This window comes from Dermochelys coriacea, chromosome 5 (assembly GCF_009764565.3).
Source record: "Dermochelys coriacea isolate rDerCor1 chromosome 5, rDerCor1.pri.v4, whole genome shotgun sequence".
Classification (NCBI taxonomy): Eukaryota; Metazoa; Chordata; order Testudines; family Dermochelyidae; genus Dermochelys; species Dermochelys coriacea.
The window spans coordinates 109,278,699-109,306,538 of NC_050072.1; the positions used below are offsets into that span (position 1 = coordinate 109,278,699).

At 42.0% G+C, this 27,840-nt stretch overlaps 1 protein-coding gene across 1 annotated transcript in view; it reads left to right on the forward strand.

The window, feature by feature from the left end:
• Positions 1–25,525: 25,525 nt before the first annotated feature.
• LURAP1L (leucine rich adaptor protein 1 like) overlaps positions 25,526–27,840 on the forward strand; it is a 33,077-nt gene continuing 30,762 nt past the window's right edge. Inside the window, exon 1 of the mRNA XM_038403774.2 lies at positions 25,526–27,437. Within this exon, the coding sequence (XP_038259702.1) occupies positions 27,204–27,437 (234 nt within the window). The 5' untranslated portion in view covers positions 25,526–27,203. The remainder of the gene's footprint in view (positions 27,438–27,840) is intronic.

Consider the following 27,840-nt stretch of genomic DNA (forward strand, 5'->3'; position numbering starts at 1 on the left):
GTTGGAACACAGTGTGCTCTGGACATACCTCTTTCTGCTCCCAGCCTATCCCCTTCAGCCCTTTACACTGGGATGTGTGAGGGACAAACCTATACCATTGAGGAATCATTTTTTATGCCAAAAGTAAGAACAAAACAAAGGAAAGGAATAAAGAAAGCTCAAAACATTATACAAATCATAACTGTACAGTAGATGTTTTTAACTGAAATATCAGGAGATCTTGCTGCAGGCTAAAATTACAAGAAGAAATTCAGAAAACAGACTTAACCATGTTTGATTCATTCATATTTTCTGAATAAAGATTTTTATTCACACATCTTATCATCAATCCAATGAGTGTTACAGAGTTATCTCTTTAAATCATTCTACAAATATTTACTTTCATTGGGATTATTTGCTTTCTTAGCTTTATTCATTTACATTTTCATGGACATTAAGATGTCCTTCTGGAAGAAAATGTTAATGACTGAGAACCACTATGAAAAAATAGAGAGGAAATCAGTAGGCATAAATGTTCACTGTGGCTTTTACTCTCTAGATGTCAGTGCAGTAGTAAAAGGTTTAAGCCCATGTCAATCAGTCATGAAAGTTGAGGTTGAATTAAAATGAATGAAAAGGAGTAAAGATATTTATGAATATATGTAAAGGTAGGTCCAAAATTTGTTCTCAGTTACACCACTGGCTATATAGAATTATGACAAGGAAGTCCGGTTTCTATGGGCTGAGCTGTGCTTTCCTGGCTACATTCTGTATCCCAGAGCTCCTGTGGACCACAGATATTACTTAAGAAAGCACAGCATGTGGTCCTTTCTGAGACCAGTAAGCTCTGCTAGCCAGTGATGAGAGGAGATAGGATCATGTTACAACTGCTTCCCAGACCCTTTCGGAAAGAGTAGCAGGTGTGAGGGCACAACCACAAGCTGTCTTTGTGGGAGTGCAATGACTTTTATGGAGTCTTGGCTGGAGCCCTCCATAGGGGTGTAAGAAGAGAAGACACGTTTTAGTATGCAAGTAGCACCTGGCCACAAACTTGCCTGATAAGGGAACACAGGAACAATGCCATGTAACTGATCTGATCAACCAGAAGCATGCAACACTGCTTGAATTTAAAATACATGTGACCAGTCTATACAACGAAAACTCTGAGAAAGAATATTAGCCAAATAAATTTGAATAATAAATAAATTCTGAGAAATAAGGATATGCTTACAGACCCTCTACAATCAGGAAAAGAAGGTAAAATCATTAAGTTAATTATTACTAGTTCTTCACTCAGGGCAAAATTCACTCCTATGCAGAAGGAAAGCACAAAGACTGATCTCTACTTGAGTATTCAAAAGATAATTTGAAAAGGCCTTATATATTGAGTGCATGGGCTTCATGCATGCTCTCTGCACAGGGGTGAATTTCACCTACACTTTGTGGAAAGTTTTTATAAAACCTTTTTTCTGACAAAAATGGTTTTTCATCATAACAAACATTTTCCATGAAAATTTTCATTTCACAGAATTTTTCTAGTTTGCATTAAAAATTAAAACTTAATTTTTGTTAGTGGAGGTTAGAAAAGGAAAAGGGGGAAGTGAAGCAAAAATGGGAAAGATGGAAACCTCCAAATTATTTTTTTTCTTTTGCAGAAAATTTGGGAAATACCAGATGTGACCCAGCTCTAATGTGACCCTTACCCAATTCCATGTGGCTCTCTGATTCAAACTAACCACTCCTCCATATCTCTACATTCATTTGTCTTGTTTCTTTTTAGGAAGTAGTCTTTCATAAAAGAGTTTCTCTCCAAAAATCCCTACCATGGCAAACCCGCTTTAATTGTCTGAGCCCTACATGTTCAATGTCTTGACAGCATCCCCGCCTGCAGATAAAGAATGTTGCTGTTTTTCTGAAAGGTTTTCAAATATATACTAAATGTTCACACACAGAGGGAAGATTTAATGACCTCTTCCCTCCCTTTTCTAAAATCTCAGGGAAAAGCTATGAAAACAAGAGGGCAAGGAGATGTGAGTCCTCATTGATCCATAACTGCTGAAGAAAGTCCAGAGAACTCAAGATGACACCCACATAATTCTAAATCTGCATCTGCTTTTGGGTCTTCATTTGTAAGGGACTGAGCTCTCATGAGAGGGTCTAGTGCCCATAACTCCTAGTGATACCAATGGACCATGAAGAGTCAAGTCCTTTATTTATTCTGCCTGTTCAGATAGGTGTCATAACCCCAACTACCACATGATGGCAGTATTTCAGAGCATTACTCCTATATCTGAACAAGCACCCAATACACAAGGATTATACTATTTTACAACACTTGTTGTGTGTATTTATTTTATGTACTTATTGCATTTTGTAAATGCAAGTGTTTGAAACCCCTTTTAGGCTTACAGGGTTTTTTTTCTGCAGCCATATTTTCCTGACTGTCAGGGGAGTTAAGCAGGGGAAACATTGGCAAACATTAAGAGATTTGTTTTCTCAACTAATTTGTGCTGCCTCCACAGAAGCAGAGCACAGATACTTCAGGTCCTATGTAAAGATATGTTATTGCTTTGTTGCTGTTTTAATTTCCCAGGTACAGGTAGCATGGCCAAGAAAACAAGAGAAAAGATATTATCACCAAATAACAGGAGTTTTAAAGGAGGTATCATCTGAACCTAAACTTTTTGACAGCATCCCCCTTCTTGAGAACCCTAGAGAAGTCCCTCTATGGATTCATTGTAGGGATGCATTTGGGGGGAGTTGGACCGCGGGGGGGGGGGGGGTAGAGGGAGGAGCTACTGTACTGAGCATCTTTCCCTCCACAGATGCAGCTATTTTGAATGAGTCTCTATGTGTTAATTAATACATTTTGAATTCACATTAAATCTGCTTCTGAACCAGCACCTTTTTTTGCGAGGAAGGTTTTGTCCTTCTAAGATGAACATATTTTCAAATACGGTGTCACTTTCTTAAGAGCCACAAAATAGTCATAGAACAGACAAGGGTGCATGTTTTTAAAAAAGTCCCTATTGCCAGCTTCTGACTTAACAGAACAGAGTCAGTCTGAGTGGAGGATTTTTCCCAATAATTTATTGCTCTGAATGAATTTATCATGAAACACTAAGTATAGTTATGTTCACCTTGAGCAAAAGAAGAGCTTTGATAGAGTCTACACTCATTCCTTGTTTCTCATCACTCCAAACATGGTTCATCACACTGAATATATTCATACTACTGCAGCAACAGCACTCTTTGTTCCTGGTTAATACAGAGCAAATTCTATTCAGTGTAGCAATACATTTTAAACAAACTGTGATGAGGTATGCACCCCCTCCTGGCTCTGATGGGGTTAATGGGGCCTGGTCCCTGAGAATCCAATAACTGTTGCACTGGAGGGTGATCCAGGCCTAATTAAATATTAAATGCAGGTGGAGATGAATAGATGGTGCTATAAAGGCAGGAAGTGTGGAGCAGAGAGAGCTCTAGGGAGAGAAGGAAGAATTTATTAGTTACCCTCTTAGTAGTAGGGATGGAAGGAACTGGTAGGAGTTAGTATAGAGAGATATGATGGCTGAACATCCTAAAACAGGCACTGGAGCTCTATGGAGAAGCTCTGTGAAGTGTTGCTTATTAAAGGAACCTGGGAAAATGTGGGGGGTGGGTGAGGTCTGAAAAAAGGCTCTAGTAAGAAGAAGTCTAGGGAGTTGGCAGCCAGGAGTCTGAGGGAGGAGACCTTGGCTGCTGGTTACTGTATCCCTGGACTGGAGTGGAACCTAGTGCAATGAGAGGGCTGGAGTTCTACTACTAGCTACCGAGGAAGGTGGTCTGAGGCTTCTCAGAAGGGGACAGGGATAACTGAAAGTCATGAGCAAAGGAGTGTAAGGACCATAGAACCCAGAGTTGATAGCCAAAGACTGAATGTAAGAATAGGGATTTTTGGTTGTAATTCTTACCCTGGAAGAGGTAGAATTAAAACATGACCTGGCTGGAGGGCTGACAAGCATGAAGAGGCACCGCACCGCAGGACGAGTAACTGTGAGCTGGGGGTGCTAGAGTAAAAGAGCCTGCTATGCCATACTCCGCTATAAGGGTGTGTGCTAGTCCTTCCTTCCACAGAACCATTTGTAGTTACTACCAACAAAAAAAAAGTTTTGAATAATGACATGAAAAACAGATTTTTTTTTCAGGTATTTTGAAGGAAGTTCCCAGGACACTAAAACATCTGAAAGAACAGGACTATACTGGTCAAAAGGGACATATACTGGATAATGGGTTACACATGTGCCTGAGGTATGTAACACATTATCATAGAAGTATAGGACTGGAAGGGACCTCAATAGGTCATTAGTCCAGTCTCCTGCACTCAAACAGGACTAAGTAATGACTAGACCATTCCTGGCAGGTGTTTGTCTAACCAGTTCTTAAAAAACACCAGTGACTAAGATTCCACATCATCCTTAGGGATTCTGTTCCTGTGCTTAACTCCCCTGACAGTTAGGAAACTTTTCCTAATATCCAGCTTATACCTTCCTTTCTGCAATGTAAGCCCATGGCTTCTTGTCCTATCCTCAGAGGTTGAAAAGAACAATTTCCAAATGCAGAGATAATATAATTTCTCTACTCCTACTTGATATTCCCCTATATGTATCCAGTGATAGCATTAGCCCTTTTGGCCACAGCATTGCACTGGGGAGTTCATGTTCAGCTGTTTATCCACCATGACCACAAGTCTCTTTGAGAATCAGTTTCCCAGGATAAAGTATTCCGTCCTGTAACCGTGGTCTACATTTTTCCCTAGGTATATACATTTACATTTAGCAGTATTAAAACCACATATTTTTTGCTTGCATCCAGCTTATTGAGTGATCCAAATCACTCTGTCCTCTTCATTATTTACCATTATCCCAATCTTTGTCATCTGTGAACTTTATCAATAGTGATTTTGTTTTATTCCAGCTCATTGATAAAAATGTTCAATAACCGAGCCAGAACCAAACCCTGCAGGACCCAACTAGAGCTATTATGTTTCAGTGACTGTTCCCAATTTATAATTACATTTTTGTCAGCTAGCCAGCTAATTTTTAATCCATTTAAGGTATGCCATGTTAATTTTGTATACTTTTAATCAAACAGTTGAGTGGAACCAAGTCAAATGCCTTCCAGAATCCATAGAGGGACTTCTCTCGGGTTCTCAAGAAGGGGGATGTTGTCAAAAAGTTTAGGTTCAGATGATACCTCCTTTAAAACTCCTGTTATCTGGTGATTGATAATATCTTTTCTCGTTTTAATCAACACTATTGCCTTTATCAATCAAATTTGGAATATTAACAAAAAGGTCCTTTGACAGGCTCTAGTTTCCATAAACACATGTTGATAGGTATCACTTACATTATCCTCTTTTAATTCTTTTAGTCAAGTCCCGTATCAGCTGTTCCATTATTTTGCTCAGGATCGATGTCAGGCTGACAGGCCTGACATTAGCTAGGTGATATGCCCTTTTTCCAATATAGATATAACTTTAGCTTTCTTACCCAGGATTAGGGTTTGCACCAGCAGAAGGTCCCAGGCTATAATTTGGGGTGATGTTTTCAGAGGGCCTTGGGCAAAGATTAGGATTGAGGTGGTTAGGGTTGGGACCACCCAGGGAGGCCTGAAGATAGGGTTTGGCCTTAATCCTAACATTATTCCTCAGAAGCTACAACCCTAAATGTAGCCTGTGGCTGACAGGCATTAGTTCCAGGGGAGGTGTCCAAACAGTGATATTGTTTTCGCTATTTGTGTTTACAGAGTAATAATATTCAGAATTAGATCCACATTTAGGACCAAATTGAACATCCTTTGTTATTGAGCATATTTCTATTGACTTTTATGGACTCTAAATTGTGCCCTTAATTTATTTATCCATACTAATCTAACTTTACTGCTTTGTAAAATGTTGTGCAACTAGGATAAAAACACACATTACCTCTGCCAAATTCAAATGCTGTACTTTCCTCAATTTGTGAGAAAACCTACTGGACTGCTTAGTGATTCTCCTGCACCCTGGCTTATAAATTTGTTAGTGAGCATGCATTTGTTTTTGATGTTGTAGTATTTTTTTTAAAGGATGATCCATTCCACTGTCTTGTTCCATCTGTAATATTTTCTAATTAAAATCCATTTTAATGGCCTGAGGGATGTAGAAATATTTAAAATGCGAAGGTATTTCCGCTCTTCTCAGCACTAAAAATAATTATGCTGGGGAGGGGAGGCATTTCTGGAAATAATTAAACATTTTCTTTTTGTATTCCTTTCAAAAATATTAAAGCTGTCCTTAATAAATGAGCCTTCCACACCTGGCAGCTCTGATAACATAGTTCAGCTTCCATAATGAATAGGAACAGCCTTCAACACCACTCTCACAGTACCACAAGATAGATGTCAACACTTTACATCAGTAAAGAGGTGGGATGTGTATATACCTCAATTGTGACATGGTTAGGCCTGCCTGTGCAATTCTGCTACTGTAGTGAATAAACATTCTACTTTGTACCCTTTGTTGAATGAACAAAAGCTGTTGAAGATTTAGTTGGTGGGCAACGGGAAAGGGGTGAGAGGTTGCAAGGCACCACTTTCTTTAAGAGCTAGTCAACCCTTTTAACAGCAGGACAAAAAGCAGAGCAACATCATGACCTCCACACATACAGACACTTCCCCTCCCGCACAGGTAGCAGAAATGGAGGTCCATGGAGAGAAGCACTATATCCTCTCAAGAGTTGTAGCCATGAATGTGTTCTCCCTGTCAGGGGATCCCAGAAGTTTTGTGCCTTGAATTTTGGAGAGCCTGCTGGTGGTATTAGTCTGTCCTACACTCAGTAAAGGCCAGTGCCAATGATGCCCACCTGTGTCTTTGACTTTCATACAAGTTTATTTACAGCACACTCTTCAGGGCTGGTTTAAGAGCCAGTAGCCTATGTTAGGTGTGAGCATTGCTTTCCCATCTTCGAAAACAAAACTCTTTTCCTGCTAGCAAATTGAAAATCCTTGGCTGTACTGTACATATAACATATTGCTGTTAATGTAGGGAAAACCTGTAACACAAATCTTTGAATGAAATCCTGCTTCTCAAAAGACTATTGCAATGTACTGGTCATTGCTCATATGAGTATTTCTGCCCTTGACTGGACAGAGCTGCTCTAGTGTATGTAGCTAAGTTGCTCTCTGGTGGCTGAATTCAGTGGAGTTAACCAAGGATGAACCTGACCTACTGTCATAAAGAAAAAACAGCAGCTCCCTTCATTCATTTGCATTTATAATGCAAGTGAATAAAATATGGGGGTTATTTTTAGATTTAGGAAGGCATTTGAAAAAGGATATACAACTACCTTTGAAGTGTTTTAAGCTCTGCTGTTAGTTAATATGAAAGCATTCTTTAAGCTTTGCCCTGTGGAATTATGGTATAACATAGATGAGTAAGGAGATAAATGCTACTCTTTTTCAGGTCAGATCTTCAAAGCTGTTTCTTGCCTGTGTAGTTGTGTTCAGGTTCCTGAAATTAAATCTAAAAGGATCAAAGATAACTGCATAAATTATTTCCCCATTAAATCCTATAACAAGACATGATTGGCTCAACACACAAACATACAGATTTTGGTAAGTCTAAACACCTCTGCATTGTTAAGGGACAAATATTGTCCCCCACAGCAAAGACCAAATAAAAGTGCATTTTGCAACATGGGTGCTTTGTCATGGATGGTAAGGGCCAAAGCCTCCCGCAGCCGCAGGCTGCAGCACGGCAGAGGAGACACTGTAGTTTGTGTCTTTTGTGGTCTCTGTGTCCCGCTCATCACCACCCCCACATCTCTGCATCGCCACCAGGTAGTTCCATGAAATTATTTATCCTATTTGACATGCCATTCCCCTCTGCTAGCTCATACCTCCCACACTACTGCCAAAGCTTGGCCTGTGGCACCTAGTCCAGAGCCCCCATGTACAACTTCTCTGAACCCTGACCTTCCACGCAAAGAGGAGTCATGATGGTTCTGCTATACTCAGAACTTTCCATGGTCTTTGCATAAGCCAGAGGACTTGGCCCTGAATAACTACTACATGTAAAGGGAACCATCAACTAACTCTGGGCTATCTTTTTGAGAACTGCTAATGACATGCCTTGAAGATAACTACAAATAGCAATGTAGCCAAATGGGGTTTTATTTTGAAATCTAAAATGCATTGATCCTAATATTCTTCAGTGTTGATGACTACAAGCACTTTGCTGTATTGTGGAGCTAGGGCTATCTTTCAGCAGAATGTATCCTCTTCCTTAGCATTTTTCTGAAGGTGATACTAGCGTGAAATAAACATCGCACCCACATGGCTGGGATAGTAAAAAAATGAGAAGGTGCAGCCAATTGTGTCCTCTGTCCAGCCAGTCTTGACCAGAAGAAATTTGAATGACTTTACAAGTAAATCATGTGTTCATTATAAATCAGTGCAATAAATGGAATCATACACTACTCTGGATTGGCACAGTTATATGTGCTATTATTGTGGTCATTCTATGCATTAATGATCTCACTTCCCATGCCGTCTCTCTTCATCTATTACTCCAGAGTGAATTTAACTAGTTTGCTACCCACTTCTAAATACACACATTGCATTCCCAGAGAAAGCCCTAGCAATACATTTTCATCCAGCCCTTAAACAGAGGCTAAAGGCATATAGCACTAGATTCACAAAGGAACTTAGGAGTGGCAATACTCAGTATCACCATGACAATATTTTAGGTGCCTAGAAAATCACCAGAATTCACAAAACCTGAGTTCAGCACCTGGGCTCCCTACCCATTGAATGAGGAGAGATAGGCACCTATGAGATGGATTCACAACGGACAGCACATTAGGCTGCTCCTCACCTAAACTGGCCAATGGCAGGTGCCAAGCTCAGGGATGTGTGCTAAGCCTCACTGCTCCCATGGAGATAGGTCTCCCTGTCCCGTGTGTATGGCAACATTCTAGAGATGCAGTTGTAGGTCCATAAGCCATTTCCAGGCCTCCTCTGTGATGTTGTGGATATCATTCAATTCACCTTTGAATCCATACTTGGGGCACTGAGTTATAATGTTTGATGGTTTGGATGTTCTCACCACAGTTGCACAAAGGGGATTCTTTGATTTTCCACTTGTGCGTCAAGTAGCCACATCTTCCAGTGTGACCTCAGGTCTGTGTGGGAGGTCGAAACCAGGAGAGTGGCTTGTTGGATCAGAAAGAATGTGCTTGTTTGGAACAGTAGATGAGATCCAGTCACTTTGCCATTCTCTGGCCAGATCCAGAGACATGGGGGAGGTCACGTGTGGTCCATAGTGGTTTTCTCAATGTCAGGTATTGTTGGGATATGTTATCCATAACCTTCCAGATGGGAGGTTCTGGTTAGTCCTTGGTGCACTTAAGTTCTCATGCTGTGGCTATATCTTGATGGATATCTGAAGGTTCGATGTTTACTAATACAGAAAGACACTTTAGAGGTATTGATTTTAAAGATCCCATGATGATTCACATGGTCTGATTCAGCTGCCTACCCATGTGCTGGGTATGGGAGCTTCTTGTCCACACTTGTGCACAGTACTCTGTAACTGAGTACCTCAGGGCCAAGGCGGATGGTTGTAGCACCAGGACAGTTGATCCCCAACTTCTTCCCACTAACTATTGAACAATGTTGACATGAGTCTTCACTTTAGAGGCTACTTTCTTGAGGTGGTCATGAAAGGTCAATGTGAAGTCAAGAATGACACCCAGGTATGTTGGCCTTGAGTCATCAAGCATGGTTTCACCACAAAACTCGACAATGTTTTGTGCAATTCTATGTGTCAAGGTGGAAAATAGAGATCATCAATTTGCTTCTCAGGCCCAGTTCACCCACTGCTAAGAATTTAATCCTCTCTTCCCTTACTTAATTCAGAGGCTGTACCATCATTCTGTCTTGCCATAAAGCAGTTTCCATTTCTAACTGGATGAGTGTCTAAGTCTGGGATGGAGGGAGGTTCCTCCCTGTGTGTGGGATTCTCATCTGAAATCCCTCTCTTGGAATTAGGTGCCTATGCTGTTTTAGCAAGAAGCTGGGGGGTGGGGGTATGTCCTCAAAATTTTAGCCTTGTAGTTAAGATACTCGCCTGGAATGTGAAAGATCATGGTTCAGGTCCCCAATCCAAATCATAGGGGAGAAGGGATTCAAACTAGGATTTGTCACTTCCAGTTGTGTGCCCTAAGCATGAAGCTACAGTCATTCTCGTTCTCTCTCTCTCTGGCCCAATGATTCTTTTCATTATTTATGCACATTAGAACAAACTCAACAGGAGAGATTGATGGAGCCCCATAGCTCAGTTAGAGCACCCTCCAGAGCCACCCTCCAGGTGGCAGATCACTGTTCAAATCCCTTCTCCCTGTCAGATGGTGAGGAGACTTGAACCAGGGGTCTCCCACCCCCCAGGTGCATACCCTATTTACTTATGTTATAATTTATGAGGGAGGCTGTCCTCCTCCCCTCAATCGCCCACCCCAGCTCTTTTGCGGAAACTTGCCTATAGGGGCCTGATCTGGTAGGTGTCTGGATGGCTGGCATATGGCTGTTGTGCACATGCACAGAGGCAGAAAAATAGGAGCCTAAAGAATTTTTACTGCAAAATTTAAGGCACTGAATGACCTTAGGCAACTATAGAGTTTGATAGTGGTTGAGTGGGGATTTTGTGAATCCCAGTGGGGTCTGAGTTTGGGATTTAGGTGCCTATAGTAGCAGTTAGGTACATAAATTCTCTTGTGAATCTAGCCCACTGTGCATATCCATACACTTCTGTAACCCAATACGCCAGATTCTGCCTGGCCACTACATGAGGTTCCTATGGTCTCAGTCTTCTCCACTCTAGCCAAGGAAGCTGGCTAGACATTGGTGGGAGCACACTCTCTAGCCTCCAAAAGTGTAGTGCAGTGGGCATAGTCCCAGGACCTCTGAATGCTGAGAAGCTCTGGAAGTTTTGTCTACAATGTGAGCTGGTGCCTAACTGGCACAATTTGGCCACAGAAATCCATAAACTTATTAAGCTGTGAATGATAAAGTGCCATGGGGTTTTTATTTGCATAAATATACATTGCATATATAAACTGCTTCCAAACATGAGGAACAATGAGTCAACCAGATGGTCTGGAAATTTCTAAAAGCAGGCTTGGGATCTGGAATAATATTGGAATCTATATAAGAGTAATCCATGCTCCAATGGCATAATATAATTGGGCTCACAAGGAAGCCAGGAGAAGTATCAGTCATAGCATTAAAACAGAATTTTGGCCCACTTAGCACATTCCAATGACAGCATCTTCAGCCAAAACCGTGCAGCTCATCATCCAGTTAGAGACGGAAACTGCTTAATGGCAAGATAGAATGATGGAGCAGCCACTGAATTAAGTAAGGGACAAGAGCATTAAATTCCTCGAGATGAGTAAATTGGGCCTGATGAAATAAGAACCAACCCAAGACTTCACCACAAACTTGTGGGGGGAAATCTTTTATTGGAGTTTGGAAAACGTATGTTAGCTTTTTCTGTTCCTTGTTGTTTTTCATTTTTTCACACTGCTGCACTTTTATATTTCAGCCACTTTTGGAAGCAGATATAACAGAACAGCATCAGTATTTGCAGCCCAATCAAAAGTAGGAAGTCTTACATGGCAGTTAGTTCTCATTTTGTCATGTTCTCGTTGATCTAATTCTGAAGAACCAGGAATAAATTGGAATAAATTCATCCCTGGCATAACTATACTGCAACTGATGAATTTGACTCAGTAGATTTGGAGAGCTTGAATATGCATGTGAAGTTTTGGGTGCTCATCCAGACGAGAAAGGAGCAAACAGAGGTGGTGACTGAGATATGTTAGACTTATGAGTTATAGTATATCTGCTGCCATGTACAATACATACACTTAGTATGCAATTCTGTTGCTTAACATCAACATTATGGACCTATATGTAATGCACGTTTTACTAGCTACAATTAATTGACACCTAATCTTTAGTGTAGTTATGATTTTGCTTCTCTATTTAATACATATATTTTTGCACAGGTGAAAGTAAGCAGGTTCTTTGTTCAAATGCTGGTGACTAGAAGGCAGTTCCCTTTTTTTATGGTGCACTATAGTTTGTAGTATATCAACAAGTTATTCCCCACTTACAAAAACAACTTTACAAGAAGACTACAGCCTAATAGTTATAAAACTCAAATGTGCAGCACTTTGGAATGTTTTAATAAAGCTCATTAGTCAATCTTAGTTCTCATTAATTTATACCAGAAGTAAGGCCAAGCCATGAAATTTAGATATAGATCTGGACTACCTTAGACTTCAAAGACTTTGAAGCCAATGTTCTGGTTCAGATCCATTATCTAAAGATGGGCTTGAACTGTGGAGTCTGGGATCCGGATCAGAACATCCCCATTGTCAAGGAGTTTGAATGTAGTGTTCTGTTGTTGGCATTTTTGTTATTTAGCCTTAAGATCAGGTTCTGGCTTTTCAGCTTCCTTCTGTTCTGTGACTTTATTATTGTTGGAGCTGGAATCAACGCCTATTATTAAAGTAGTCTGACACTTCCCATTATAAAACACTGTTTTCAGTTGCTTATAACTTTGTGATACTTTAATCCTTTGGGCTGATATTTTCCAGATCGGGTGTCTGCCTCAGATTGAATTTTCTGGAAAATTTCAGCCAAAATGGTCAGTCATTTCCAGGAGATGCTAGAAGAAATACATTATTTTGCCCATGTTTTACAAAAAAAAAAAGTGGAGACCTTTTCTTTGAAATTCTCTAGTGGTCCTATGCTTTGGAGGAAGCACTCAAAATTTGGGAAGGTGTGGTTTTTTGTTCTAGGGATGTGCTTTTTGCTGTCCCCATGAAAATCTGCCCAAGTTTGGCCAAGTTCTAAGCCTCTGAAAAAGTGTAGCTCATATGTTTAATAGAACTTCTTTGATTTTTAGCAATTAAAATCTCCAAAAATTCTATCTTCACTGAGCATGCTCAAGCCTCTCCCACTGGAGATTAGAGAGTGCATGCACCATTCCATAGGGCAACTGAGCATACTCCATGCCCTCACAGATCCAACCAGTGATTGGACTGTGCATGTGCCATCCCTATAGAATAACTGATCATGCTCCAGCCAAGAGCTACTGGGACAAAGCCAGACTTTTTCTTTAATGGCTCCTCCCAGTTGCTCTATGCCAGGGCTGGGTACTGGAACTGAGAACCGGGAGTCTGCATTTCATGTGCTCTTAATGATCTCCTACTAGCACTGAGATAGCATGGAGGATTTGGAGGTTGGGGAGGGGAGGAAGAGGGGAAATTGGGACTGGCTTAGTAAGGAGACTGAGACAAGGAGCTATGGGGCAGGGAAGGATTTAACCGGTTGGAAAATAAGACTGGGAGCTGGTGAGCGAAACGGAGAAAGGATTAGTAACCAGGCAGCTAAGGGAGAAAAAACATTGAGATCAGATCAGGAGCTGGGGAAAGGGAGGAGAACGTGAGCTGGCTGGGCAAAGAGACTGGGACAAGGAGCCAGGGAGAGGGTTGGTGGAGACTGAAATTGGATGAGGAACCTGGAGAGGAAGATTAAGACTGGGAGCCAGTGGAAGAGATAGACAGTTCAGATGAGGAGACCTGGGATGAGAAGCCTGAGGAGTGGAGACTGGAATGAGGTACACAAGGAAAAAGGGACTGGGATAAGGAGCAAAGGTTGGGGAAGATGCAGGACTGGGATGTGGCTAGATTGGAAGAGATGAGGTGGATGGGATCAAACTTGGTTGGAAACAAATAATATGTGATCATGAAATTAGACTGCATCATAACATATATGCAAAGGGGGGTCAAATTAAAGTTATACAGAGTATGTTAATTTTGGAATTTCCTAATTTTTGAGTGCTTGACTTTGCAACCTTAATAATGTACTTTTAAGAGGTTTTTGTGTGTGTAATATGATCAGAACATATATCTCCTACAAAAATAAATCATATGCAGTAGTAAGACTTATAGGACTAAATTCTGCACTTATACTTCATGCAATCCCAGGGACTACAATTAAAAAGTAATAGGCAAAATGAGAAAAGATATGTTTTGAGTTAAGATTTGAAATGAGATTGAGAGTCAGTGATACAGTATAGGGTTTTTATTGTTCTGTTATACACAGTTATCCTTTGAAGTTTTGTCATGAATTGTTAGTTAACTGTACAGCTTGAAAAATTCATTCTCTTGCAGCTTGTGTTCTGGGCGATCACAAACATGGTCATCCCAGATCCTTCTTACCCAAATATATATACTGTAAATATTTCTGCCATGTGAATGTCAGAGCACCACTCCCACACAACACTACACAACAAAGATGCTGGCTAGTGATAATGCATTGTTTTGCAGGCCACAAGCCACCGGTGGAATGTTTTTCAAATCTGATTTAGGGCCTGTTTACATATGGAAATTATTCCAGAATAGGAATAACTCTGCAGAAAAGAAGCTGGGGATTACAGTGGATGAGAAGTTGGATATAAGTTAGCAGTGTGCCCTCATTGCCAAGAAGGCCAACTGCATATTGGGCTGTATTAGTAGGAGCATTGCCAGCAGATCGAGGGAAGTGATTATTCCCCTCTATTCAGCACTGGTGAGGCCACACCTGGAGTATTGTATCCAGTTTTGGTCCCCGTACTACAGAAAGCATGCAGACAAATTGGACAGAGTCCAGCAGAGGGCAACAAAAATGATTAGGGGGCTGGGGCACTTGACTTACGAGGAGAGGCTGAGGGAACTGGGGTTATTTAGTCTGCAGAAGAGAAGAGTGAGGGGGGATTTGATAGTAGCCTTCAACTACCTGATGGGGGGGGTTCCAAAGAGGATGGAGCTCGGCTGTTCTCAGTGGTGGAAGATGACAGAACAAGAAGAAATGGTCTCAAGTTGCAGTGGGGGAGGTCTAGGTTGGATATTAGGAAACATTATTTCACTAGGAGGGTGGTGAAGCACTGGAATGGGTTACCTAGGGAGGTGGTGGAATCTCCATCCTTAGAGGTTTTTAAGGCCTAGCTTGACAAAGCCTTGGCTGGGATGATTTAGTTGGTGTTGGTCCTGCTTCGAGCAGGGGATTGGACTAGACGGCCTCCTGAGGTCTCTTCCAACCCTAATATTCTATGATTCTAGTAAGGCAGGGTGTGAATTTAAAGTATAATAGCTACTGCAGAATAACTTTGTGTGGACCCTTTTATCCTGGAATAAAAATGCCTTTTTCTGATTTAGTGTAATCCACTTCCATAGAATAAAGCTCTCTTAATGCTGTATGAGTATCCATCCATGGAGGTATTCTGGAATAGCTATTCCTGAATAACTTCATGCATAAAGGAGCCTTACACTATGTTCCATATCACTGCACCGCAGGCTAAACTACAGCCTCATGACAAGAGAAAGGGGAAATAAGCATGCACCACCTCAAGAGGGAATAACAATAAAGAATTCAGGGCAAGTCCACACAACTGTTACTTTATTGTTGCTTTCTTTGTTCTCTTTCCCCCACCCCATAAAAGTGTGATGTGGTTCACAGAGGAAACTGGACAATGGAGATACAGAACAGAGATCTTTGCTATGCTGTCCATGTGGGGGAAAGAGAAGAAAGAAAGCAACAATAACGTAAAAATTGTGTGGACTTGTCCTGAGAAAGAATCAGTTGGAAAGTAATTAAATGATGGCATCATTTAATTACTTTCTAATTGATTCTTTCTTGGTAGTCCCCACCTCCCCCAGCATGTCTGTGACTGGGTTAGTCAGTCCCCTTATGGGTAGTACAGCCTAGGGATCAGCCCACCCCTGTCCGATAGTGTGGCCCTTTAAGATTTTTTGTATAGGTTGGATGTATAAAAGGACCTACAGAAATAGGAGATGCTGGTAGAGAAGAAGTGGTCCTAGAAATAAGTAGTGTTGGGAGGGTTGATGGGGGGGGTTACTCTTTCTTTAAGGATCTGGAACCAGAAGCCTTTCAGAATGGTGGGGTAATACTCCCCTCTCTCCCAGCTAATTAGAATAAGCTTTGGGAAGGGGACCAGCATATATACTACCTCTGTCCTCATTGTAAGGGATATACTAGCAGGAGAAAATCTGCCTGCTGAACTTTCTACGCCTGAAAGTGAGAGGGCTGATTTTGGGGAAAGGCCCAGCTGGAAGAGAAGCTGGCTGAGGGCCTGTAGTTGGCCTGAATTAGAACCCAGTTCTAAGAGAGGAGCTGGGGAGACATCTGATCTAAGGAGAGAGCTAATAACTATCTGAAGTAGAGCCCCGCTCCTGGAGAGGGGGCTAAGGATGCCTGCCTTATGGAGAGCTAAAGAAACGGCCTGAAGCATAACCCAGCTGTCAGAGAGGACTGAGTGAGAGGAAGCTCCTCAGTAGCCACCTGAGAAGAATCTACACTAGGAAACCAAACTGCAGAGTGGGAGTAATGAGTCTGCAGCCCTGTGAGAGATGGTGAGTGTGCCCTGTTACAATGTTAAGAGAAGCCTCAGCAAGTTCATTGATGATCACTGCAATAAAAAACTTCTTATAGAGAATAAGCAGTGGTGCTTCCATTTCCTGCTTTGCATACCATACTCCTGACTTGCCATACAATTTTATATTGAAAGCAAGAGTTATACTGTACATGCTGAAGAAGGAGTGGTCTTAGCACTTGAGTAGGGTGCATTTGGGGCTTTTGCTACCAAGGAAAGTGTGGTTTTTGGCTTCCAGAAGTTGGTTGAGCCTTCTAGCAATGTGAAGGGAAATATCTCCTACATCTATCTCCATTATGGGAAGGGGTAAGGTTACTTAATATCTTTTAGGGGTATGCTCTTCTCTTCCCCCAGTAAATTTTGACAGCAATCAGCTGCTTCCCTGCCTCCATCCCATATCCGCCATGTTATGCTGCCCATATAGATAAGAACTTTAGATGGATGTCTTTACTAATGTGATAATTAGAGAAATAGTTAATGTTAAAATGTATGTTGTCATCAATAAGTTTGAATAAACATCCAGTTAAGAGGAAGATGTATTTAACCCTCCTTAGAGCTATTGTTTCTAGATGATGACACTTAATTAGGTTACATTTTGTTAGGTTAACTTTCCAAGTATGGCCTATCATGAGGGCTACAATATTAAATGAAAGCTTACATTTTCATCAATACTTGAACCTAAAGTTAATATAAAGAAATACCTTCTTAAAGTAAAGCACAATAGCCTGTGGAACTCATTGACATAAGGTATTCAATTGATGCCAAAAGCTTATCAATCAGGATTCAAAAAAGTATTATACATTTTTATGGATGACAAGAATATCCCGAGTTACAGTAAAGATTATAAATAAGAGTTTTTGAAGAGAGAGAAGCCTTCATGCTTCAGGGTATATTGCAAATTCTAACTAAGGAAGTTAGGCAGAAACTTACCCTTGAAGAAAATCATCCCATGACTGCCTGTGGCAGGGCTTCTTGCAGCTTCAAGGGAAGGTGCTACTGGCCACTGTCAGATGGGATACGAGACTAGACTGATCACTGTCCCAATCCGATATGTCATTTCCTATGTTCTTAATTCCACAGCAAGGGCTGGATATTTTTTTTCTAACAAGCTCCATAGCCATGGAACTGAGGAATCCACTGGCCCAGAGTACTACTATCCCCTCTTCTGCAGAGAGGAAAGCTGGCTGTGACTGTCTTTGCCATTAGGCAGTCAGTGTAAAAAGTGAGATTACCAGACGGGGTTTCCTAGTTCCTAGGGCTGTGCTCAGACCTCACTGAAATGTGCTCACAACAGCCTTTTTAAACGTCCATAGCTTTATTTCAAAAGCAAGTTTATTCACAGAAGGTAAAGGTACAAGTCCTCAATAAAGTGCAGCTAGATTGCTAGCTGAAAAACAGTTTAAAAAGTGAATGAGCTTATATGGGTATGACCCATAGGATCCCAAATTGTGTAGCTTCCCCTCCCTTCCCCCCATGCTTTAATAAAAAAAGGTATTTTGGCTTCATCCTGTACTCCTACTCCTTATTGTCAGGCTCAAATTTTGGGGCACTACTATGCCTCACCATTATTTTTATTTTTCATGCCTAGAGGCCACAACTAAGATTGGGGCACCAGTGTGTTAGACGATATAGAAGCAGTGAAAGACAGTCCCCACTCTCAAGCTCTTTCAATCTAAATAGACAAAAGAATTGCTATTCTTCCCATTTTACAGATGGGGAACTGAGGGCATAGGGGGTTAAGTAATTTGCCAGAGGCCATGCAAAAAGTCTGTGGCAGCGCCATAAATTGAACCTAGGTTTTCTGAAGCCTCGTTCAGTACTTTAACCACAAGACCATCATTGCTCCCTTACTTTGCCATTGTACTTTTTCGACTAGTTCATCTTATTTCTTCCCTTCCTGTTCCACTTCAGGAGAATGTCTGCTGGCATCTCTCCGGTTTCCGCCTGACATTTGTGTGGCACCCAGTGCAAATTGCCTTTGTATGGATTTTCTTCTATTGATGTAGAAAAACTAGCACACTAGAAATGTTGCATGGCGTGGTGCCATTGGGAGTACAACGCTGAGTAAAATTCAGATGGGTGGGGTTCTGACGGACACCAAAAAAAGTGATGATGCTTGACTCTTAATTCCACAGCCAGTCCTCGTGAGGAGTGAATAACATGAGGTCTCCTTAGGAGCCAAAGCATGAGTGGCATGACAAAAAATATTTTATTTTAAATAGGAAGGCAGGGGAGGAACGTGAGAGAAGCAGTGGCCTCATAGGGAGGGGGGAATCAGGAAGAAAGCCTCCTTGTTGCAGCAGAGAAGGAGGACTGACGGAGTTGAACTTCCCCAGGTAAATCTCCCCCTTCCTGTGAGAACCCATTTGACCAGCAATGGAGAAGCACAATTAATAGTTATCCCATTAGCAGCTGCTGCTCCCTTATCGCCTAACCTCCCCCAGGACTTCCTCTATTTTTATACTGAAAGTGCTAGATCCCAGCCTCCAGCCTGCTCTACGCTTAAAAAATGTTGCTGGCACAGCTATGTCAGTGAGCAGTGTGAAAAAAATCATTGCCTGACTGACATAGGTGTGCTGCAAACACTTCGACAGTATAAATGTGTGTACAGTAAAGTCCTTTTGCCAATATAATCTATCTTGTTTTGGGGAAACTGGTAGAAGTGATACCAGCAAAAGAACTCTTGTCGGTATAAATGTGCCTCCATTTAGAAGGTTTGCTAATATAGCTGCACTGGCAACCCCTTGTGAGTATAGGCCAGGCCTCAGTCTGTACACCATCACTGACTGATGCAGGGTGTCCTAGGAGACTCATACACACTTGTTCATAGCCTTCCAGCTGTTTATATTAAAGTTCATCTGCAGGTTCTTTTGTTCAGTGTATTTCCATTGCAAATACTGGTTGTGTCCTTGTATTACAGAGGTAGGACCAAAGCCCAGTTTACATAAGCAGTGTCCCTGATTTTTGGGTTGAGCTATAAGTACTGAATAAACCAGAAGAGCAGACAGCAGTAACAGGGGCAGCTGCATAGCAGCAGTGGCTGGGTATCTGGAAAAAAAGACTAACATGTTAGGCAGAGTACAGCAGTCCTTACTTACAGTGAGTAATATTTATTCATATGTGTAGTCTCCCTGAAGTCAGGGGAACTACTGATGTGAGTTAGTATTACTCACTGGGAGTACTCTGCACCACTGGGCCTCTTCTACATAAGTGTAGATTCTGATTGTTGTAAAATATTGTCAGCACCTATTGTCTGCCATTCTCACCTTCTCCCTTCACAAACTAACCTAACAAAATAAAACTCTCTTTGAATATGTTCCTCTTCATCTAGCCTGTGGCAGTGAGCTAGGGAAATGATGTGATCAAGCGCTTTCAGAAAGCACTTCTGATGCCATGTGTCACAAGTGACAGAAATACGATACTCTCTCTGCCTACACATGCTTCACAGTCTACAGAGCTATGGGCATGGAAAAATACAGTGGACCAGTATTTCAACTGCTATGATGACAGCAGTTATGCTTGAGCGCTAGGTGCATTTCATGACTGAGTTGTGTAAAACTTTGCAGTTCTCTTTTATGGATGAAAGAGAGCCTACTGTTTGGTGAATTATCTCTTCCTGTCCCTAATACGAGTGTCTCTGACCCAAAATAGAACAGAACAACAAAAACCCCTTGGGCAAGCAGGATTTTTGTCATATCAAAGAGCTTCAGAGAGTAATATGCTTGTATTGATCACGTAATTACTAATGGCTTGATTCTACCCAACTCACCTTACTCAGGTTCAGTAGTCTCTTATTCCTAGAGTATCTTCATTCATTTAATGGGGCTATGCAAGTTAGACACTATGCAACATGAGTAAGGGTGATAATCTGTCCCCAAGAATTAGCTGCCCAAGTAGCCTCCATAATTTAAACTGCCTCTCCCATCTCTGGTCATTACTGGTAGCTGGTTTGGGTAAGCAGGTAATGTTGTCATCCTCTGCCAGAAGCTTTTAGCTTTTAGTAATTATCAGTGAGGTGGCTACCTGAATATAGGGCTCTCTTCTGCTCCACCCTGTGTTTTACTGTATCTGAAACTTCTTAAATATTCCCACAATGTTTAAAGAGAAGATTAAAGGCCAAGTCCTGTTGCCTTTACTGTCATTGGCAGACCCTCTTACTTTAAAGATGTTACTTGTGTAAGGATTATTTCCCTAAATAGGGATTGCAGGATATGTCAGGACCTAGTTTACTGAAACTTCAGATGTTTCAAGTTATTCATCACTCAGATTCCATGTGTCTATGGCTACTCACTGAGTATAAAAAATGTGAACATATTGTCTCTAACTTGTATTTCAAGACGAGTACACTTATGTAATCAGGAATAGCATTGTCATAAAAAAAAAGCGATTCGGTTACGTCACGAAACTTCATCCTTACAAAACACAGAGTGCCTTCCAGAAAGTCAGCAAACCATTTTTTAAATCCCTACTCATACACAATTCAGCATGATGTAATTTCATGTTAAATCTTTCTTTTAAGGACTCTTTGACCCCAATGCCATTGGAATCCATCTGGAGCTGAAAGCCAGATTAAGGCAATAGAAAGACTTCTGGGGACTTGTGTACCTGCTGGCACTATATCAGGATATTCTTCCAGCCCCATTAGTACATGCAAGAACCAATGAAGATTTAATTTAAATAGGAACACTTGGCTCAATATGATTAAGCATTCAAAATGCACACTAAAGGCCAAATCTTACAGTCTTTACAGTCTGGTCCAAAGCCCAATGAAGTCGGATAGTCTTTATATTGATTTCGGTAGGCTTTGGACAAGTCCCTTAGTCATCATTATATGGAGAAAACTCCCATTGACCTCAATAGGAGTATTGCCTCACTGGACTAAAGAAGGGCCTGACCTTACAAACCATCTTTGCATGGAACTCTACCTGACTTCAACAAGAGTGCTACACAGGAGGATTTGTGGTGTCAAGTCCTACATGTGTACGGGTCCAATCTTGCAAACATTCCCACCTGGAGTAACATATTGAGTAGTAAGTGGGATTACTCACTAGACCCTAACTGTCACCAGTAGGAAGTGTTTGCAAGTTCAGCCTCCAAGATTGTTTTCGATTTTTTTTGTTTTTGTTTTTAATTATTGGACTTCACTGGTGATAGAAACTTAGAATAACTGCAATTCTCATACTGCTATTAACGTTTTGATAGTATGTTGTTTATTACACAAATTAAAGTCTTTTGCAGAAAATTTCATTTCATTGCTATTGTGCTATATCGCGGGGAGGGGGAGTTCTTTTGCCATTCATTTTCTGTAATCCTATTTCAATCCCCTCTTACTTAACAACCTCTATTCTTTCTTCTGTGCAAAGTCTGCTGGGAGTGTGTGAATAATCAGAACAAAACTTATCTGTGCTCCATTGTCAGTAATTATCCTCTTCTCAGTCTAATGACTTGTACACAGATATCTCCTGCAAGATTAGCTTGACCAATCATTTAAGAGCCAAAGTTGAAGATAACCACCTTAATTTGTTGGTAGTTCTCTTAAGGGATAAAGAGTTGTGAGTTTGCTAAATTATGTGCCTTGAAACATTTTAAATCACTTTGACAATGTGATCTGTGAAAATCTCAATTATATAAAGGAGCTAGCAGCCTCATGATGTCTTTGTTTACAACTATACTATCCTCTGTGACAAAGGCAATATCATGTTTCAGATCTAGGTAGGTTGCTAGGGCACTAAGGAAAACCATGGAGTAGAACAGCTTATTATAATAACTCCAGGTTTCAGAGTAGCAGCCGTGTTAGTCTGTATTCGCAAAAAGAAAAGGAGTACTTGTGGCACCTTAGAGACTAACAAATTTATTAGAGCATAAGCTTTCGTGAGCTACAGCTCACTTCATCGGATGCATTTGGTGGAAAAAACAGAGGAGAGATTTATATACACACACACAGAGAACATGAAACAATGGGTTTATCATACACACTGTAAGGAGAGTGATCACTTAAGATAAGCCATCACCAACAGCAGGGGGGGGAAGGAGGAAAACCTTTCATGGTGACAAGCAGGTAGGCTAATTCCAGCAGTTAACAAGAATATCAGAGGAACAGTGGGGGGTGGGGTGGGAGGGAGAAATACTATGGGGAAATAGTTTTACTTTGTGTAATGACTCATCCATTCCCAGTCTCTATTCAAGCCTAAGTTAATTGTATCCAGTTTGCAAATTAATTCCAATTCAGCAGTCTCTCGTTGGAGTCTGTTTTTGAAGCTTTTTTGTTGAAGTATAGCCACTCTTAGGTCTGTGATCGAGTGACCAGAGAGATTGAAGTGTTCTCCAACTGGTTTTTGAATGTTATAATTCTTGACGTCTGATTTGTGTCCATTCATTCTTTTACGTAGAGACTGTCCAGTTTGGCCAATGTACATGGCAGAGGGGCATTGCTGGCACATGATGGCATATATCACATTGGTAGATGCGCAGGTGAACGAGCCTCTGATAGTGTGGCTGATGTGATTAGGCCCTATGATGGTATCCCCTGAATAGATATGTGGACAGAGTTGACAACGGGCTTTGTTGCAAGGATAGGTTCCTGGGTTAGTGGTTCTGTTGTGTGGTGTGTGGTTGCTGGTGAGTATTTGCTTCAGATTGGGGGGCTGTCTGTAAGCAAGGACTGGTCTGTCTCCCAAGATCTGAGAGAGCGATGGCTCGTCCTTCAGGATAGGTTGTAGATCCTTGATGATGCGTTGGAGGGGTTTTAGTTGGGGGCTGAAGGTGATGGCTAGTGGCGTTCTGTTGTTTTCTTTGTTGGGCCTGTCCTGTAGTAGGTGACTTCTGGGTACTCTTCTGGCTCTGTCAATCTGTTTCTTCACTCCTCAGACTCACTCACTCCAGTGCAGACAGGAGACCAGAAATAATGTTCATGTAGTGCTCAGCCCTGCAAGTTACTGATTGCCCTCAACTCCCACTTTATTCAATAGGACTTGAAAGGACTCGGCACTTTGCAGGATTGTTGTCTGAGACTTTGGGGTGGGGACAGTGCTATGTGTCTTTCAACAACAATCCCTTTGCCAAACAAGGAGTGGCACTGACAGGCTCTGAAAAAAGTCTTTAGTTCTACCTGTAGCAAGAAAAATTGTGACTGCAAAGTGAGGCCCCAGGGGCCTGATCCCAAGCCCACTGAAGTTAATGGGAGTCTCTTCAGTTAGTTCACTGGGTTTGGGATTAGGCCTCAAGTGTGGATAGTTCAAAGCCAGGGGAGCAGAAGAGGGTGGACAACATGGACCAATTCACTAGTCTCTGAAAATAGCAAAGAGGAACCCTCTAACCGGGGAAAAATATACTTTTATTTTAAGTATACAGATACTTTTTAAATGTAGTAAAAATGCATCCCTAGCCTGCATGTATTATTGTTCCTTATTTAAGCAATAAACTATTTTCTTGTGAGGCTGTTTTCTTTTACCAGATCAGATTGTCATCCAGAATTGGAGAACATCCATTTTACAATAATGGGCCTAATTCTGTTACTACTTGCACCAGAGTAGTTCAGGAGTAACTCCATTGACTTCTGTGAAGTTACACTGATGTAAAACTATGGGAGATCAGAATAAGGCCCACTATAATTTGAAAGGTTTCAGAGTAGCAGCCGTGTTAGTCTGTATTCGCAAAAAAGAAAAGGAGTACTTGTGGCACCTTAGAGACTAACAAATTTATTTGAGCATAAGCTTTTTCGATGCATCCGATGAAGCGAGCTGAAGTGAGCTGTAGCTCACGAAAGCTTATGCTCAAATAAAGTTGTTAGTCTCTAAGGTGCCACAAGTACTCCTTTTCTTTTTTATAATTTGAAAAACTCCCCCACATTTCCTTAATCATGTTTATGTATATATGAATGACGCTTTAGATTATTAAAACTGAAAATCTTTAATAAGTAATTTACTTTTATTTATGTAGCTTGTTTACTTTCTGCATTTCACTCAGTTTGGACAATGAAAAGAGATGGTTTCACTTTTATCAGTTGGCAGCAATGTTTGAAAGGCAAACTTGTACAGGAATGTTTATTTGTTTCTGTCTTTCGTAAACTGCTTAATTTGGAATTGACAAAAGTTTGTGAATATTTACATTGATCCTAGGTTTGTTTAAAAACTTACTTCTTTGGAACCTAAATATGGAGGTATATTGAAAGCAAACCATCTGTCAAGTTTTAAGATTTGATTTTTCTTGTATTATCTGAGAACTGGTTGAATGTGATGCTGAAGCATGATATCCTATGCAGTGTCATATGTGAAGACATCATAATGAAACTACCTTCTGTGGGCTAAATTCAACTCTCAGATATAAAGATATTATACCAGCAATGCTATACTTAAAGTTGTGTAACACTCTTATTAAAGGTTTCAGAGTAGCAGCCGTGTTAGTCTGTATTCGCAAAAAGAAAAGGAGTACTTGTGGCACCTTAGAGACTAACAAATTTATTAGAGCATCCGATGCATCTGATGAAGTGAGCTGTAGCTCACGAAAGCTTATGCTCTAATAAATTTGTTAGTCTCTAAGGTGCCACAAGTACCCTTATTAAAGACTACTTGCTGAAATGGATAATTTCCAGAAAATATCCTCCAGTCTGACACTTACTATAGGGCAGATCAGTTCTCCAAAATTGTGGAGGATAATTAATATAGACTGGTCAGTAGCTTTAAATTTATTTTTATATTCCCATAAAACTAAAACTGAATTTTTTTGTTGTTGTTGATAACTTGCAGGCTACTAACCTTGATAACTTTTTTTAAATTTAGAAATGTCTTCTCTGCATACCCAAAGACTTCTGCATGGGAGCTATATACACATTTGTGGCAGACATGAGAGATACTGCCATTAAAAACCATTTCAAACCTAAAGGGGTTTGAGGCTAAACAATTATTAAATATATAATATGGGGTCTACACTCAAATTAATATACACAACTTCTATTAGTGTCCATGAAATGTATGCATTGTTAGACACCAAAAGGAGAATAAACCACTTAAAAAACAAAATGTAATATTGTTTAAAGTCCTTTTAATTTTATTGGATACGTATATGTATGGTAAAATATCCAAATACAGTTTTCCATTATGAACAATAATAGCTTTGAATTTTCACGCCAATAGTATCTGCCAAGGTAGTTTTGAATTCTAATTCTAACATCCAAAGTGCTTGTAACCCTCCCAGTTTGGTGTCAGCTGCAAATTTTATAAGCATATTCACCACTTTTGTTATCCAAATTATTAATGGAAATATTGAATAGTACTGGTCCCGGACTGACCCCTGTGGGACCCCACTAGATACACCCTCCCAATTTGATAACTACTCTTTAAGTACATTCTTTCAGCCAGTTGGGAACCCACCTTATATTAATTTCATCTAGACTGCATTTCCCTAGCTTGCTTGTTAGAATGTTGTGGGACTATGTTCTAAAGCCTTTCTAAAATCAAAGGGCATATGTGCTGCTATCCCTAGCAGCAAAAAGCAAAGTGGCATTGCCACTCTTGCTAGGCTCCAGATTTGACAGACTGTTTTCTTTTGTTCAAAGTTCAACTTTTAAATGCTTCTGGGGTTTTTTTTTTTCCCCTTTAAAAAAAATTCAGTGCCTGTAATCCTGCACATATGAGCAATTGTATGAGTTAAAAAATCCTAGTGTATATAAACATGAATAACTATACATCACGGTTATATGTTACATACCTGCACACATCAATCAGCAGATTTCAGTTTTCAGTGAATTTTTATGAACAATGGAGTGTTCTTTAATGTCCCTTTACTTTGAACTTCCTTGCTTTTATTAGCTCCTGTCAGACCCTTAAGGACTTTGTCCTCTGAATATAATATATGCTAAGTACTTCAACAGCGGAGACATTAAATGAAGGCACAAAAATCTAGTTTGTGCCCCCCCCCCCCCTTTAGTCTAAAAGCGACAGCACGCATGCATCATTAAGTGACTGGGCTGGGCAATGAGAGCGAGTCTCTTCTCTGTGCATTACGGTACAAGGGTTGGCCCTCATCTGGTCCACCTGCCACTGGGGTTTAAAGTTTCAGCCCATCGGGAAATACAGTGACTTGGATCAAACTGCCTGGAGGGGAAGCCTGATTTCATCAGGGAAGTGGCTAACCTGTAGCTATATTGGGAGGCCGTGGACAGACAGCTCCGTAAGGCGCGCACATGACGGGCTGTAAGCTGCTCAGGGTGTATCCTAGAAGCCCAAGACACTAAGGGAGCAGCAGACCCATGGACTCCATGGGGGGAGAGAAACCAGCCAGCCTAGGAGCCTGCTGCCCGTGGACTTGACTCCTTCCAGAAGCAGATTGCACAGCCCGGCGCAATTCACCAGCTAGAGCAACCAGCAAAAGCAGGAAGGGGCAGCCTCTCGGCCGGGCAAAGAGTCTTTTTGCTTCCGCGGTGTCTTGCTTTGCCGCCGGTGAGAGCGTGCGCGCCCGGGGGGAAAGGGGAGGGAGAGAGCCAGAAGGGGTTTGCCAATCAAACAATGCCGCTGGCGAGCAGCTACTCCTCATGTCTCCCGCGGGCCACCTGCCCGGCTTGGCCGCCCCTCTCGGCGCTGCTGCGCTGGATCCCGGAGCCGCGGCTGACATGGAGAGGTTGGTGAGCCCGGGCCACGGCGGCTAGCGCGGGCTCGTCGGCTGCGCCTCGCACCGCCCTCCGTCCGGAAAGCCTTGCCGCGCGCCAGCCATGGAAGAGGGTCCCCCGCCAGACCTGCGAGACATCGAGCTGAAGCTGGGGCGCAAAGTGCCCGAGAGCCTGGCGCGCTCCCTGCGCGGGGAGGAGCCCGCTGCCCGGGACCGGAGCGGCGGAGGGGGCAGCGGCTTGTGCCCGGCTTCAGCCCCGGGGGCCTCCCGGCTCAGCAGCGGCGCCGCTGCCCTGGCGAGGCTGGAGACCAAACTTCACCTCCTCAAGCAGGAGATGGTGAGTCTGGCCCCGCGCCCGGGGGGGGGAGGGCGCGCGCGCGCGCTGCACGCGGCGGGCGGGGGAGCGGGCGGCTCGAGTCCCCTTCCCCCTGCCGGCGCCCCCGCGCGAGCGGCTGGCCCGAGCGCCGCTCACCCTGGACTTTGCTCGGCCGCCAGCCCCCGGGCCTGCGAGAGGGCGCCACTGCACGCCGGCTTCCCCACCCCCGCACCTCCGCTGACAAGCGGGGAGAGGGATCCATCTGCGGGGTCTCGCTCGATATTGCACACGGACGGGCGGCGCTCTGAGGGGATTATGGACGGCGCTAAACCCCGCGTGTTCCCTTGGTGGCCCTGGATATACTTGACAGTTCAGACGTAGCTACCTGACAACTCATATCCTTGCCCTGTTGCTCCTTGAGTTC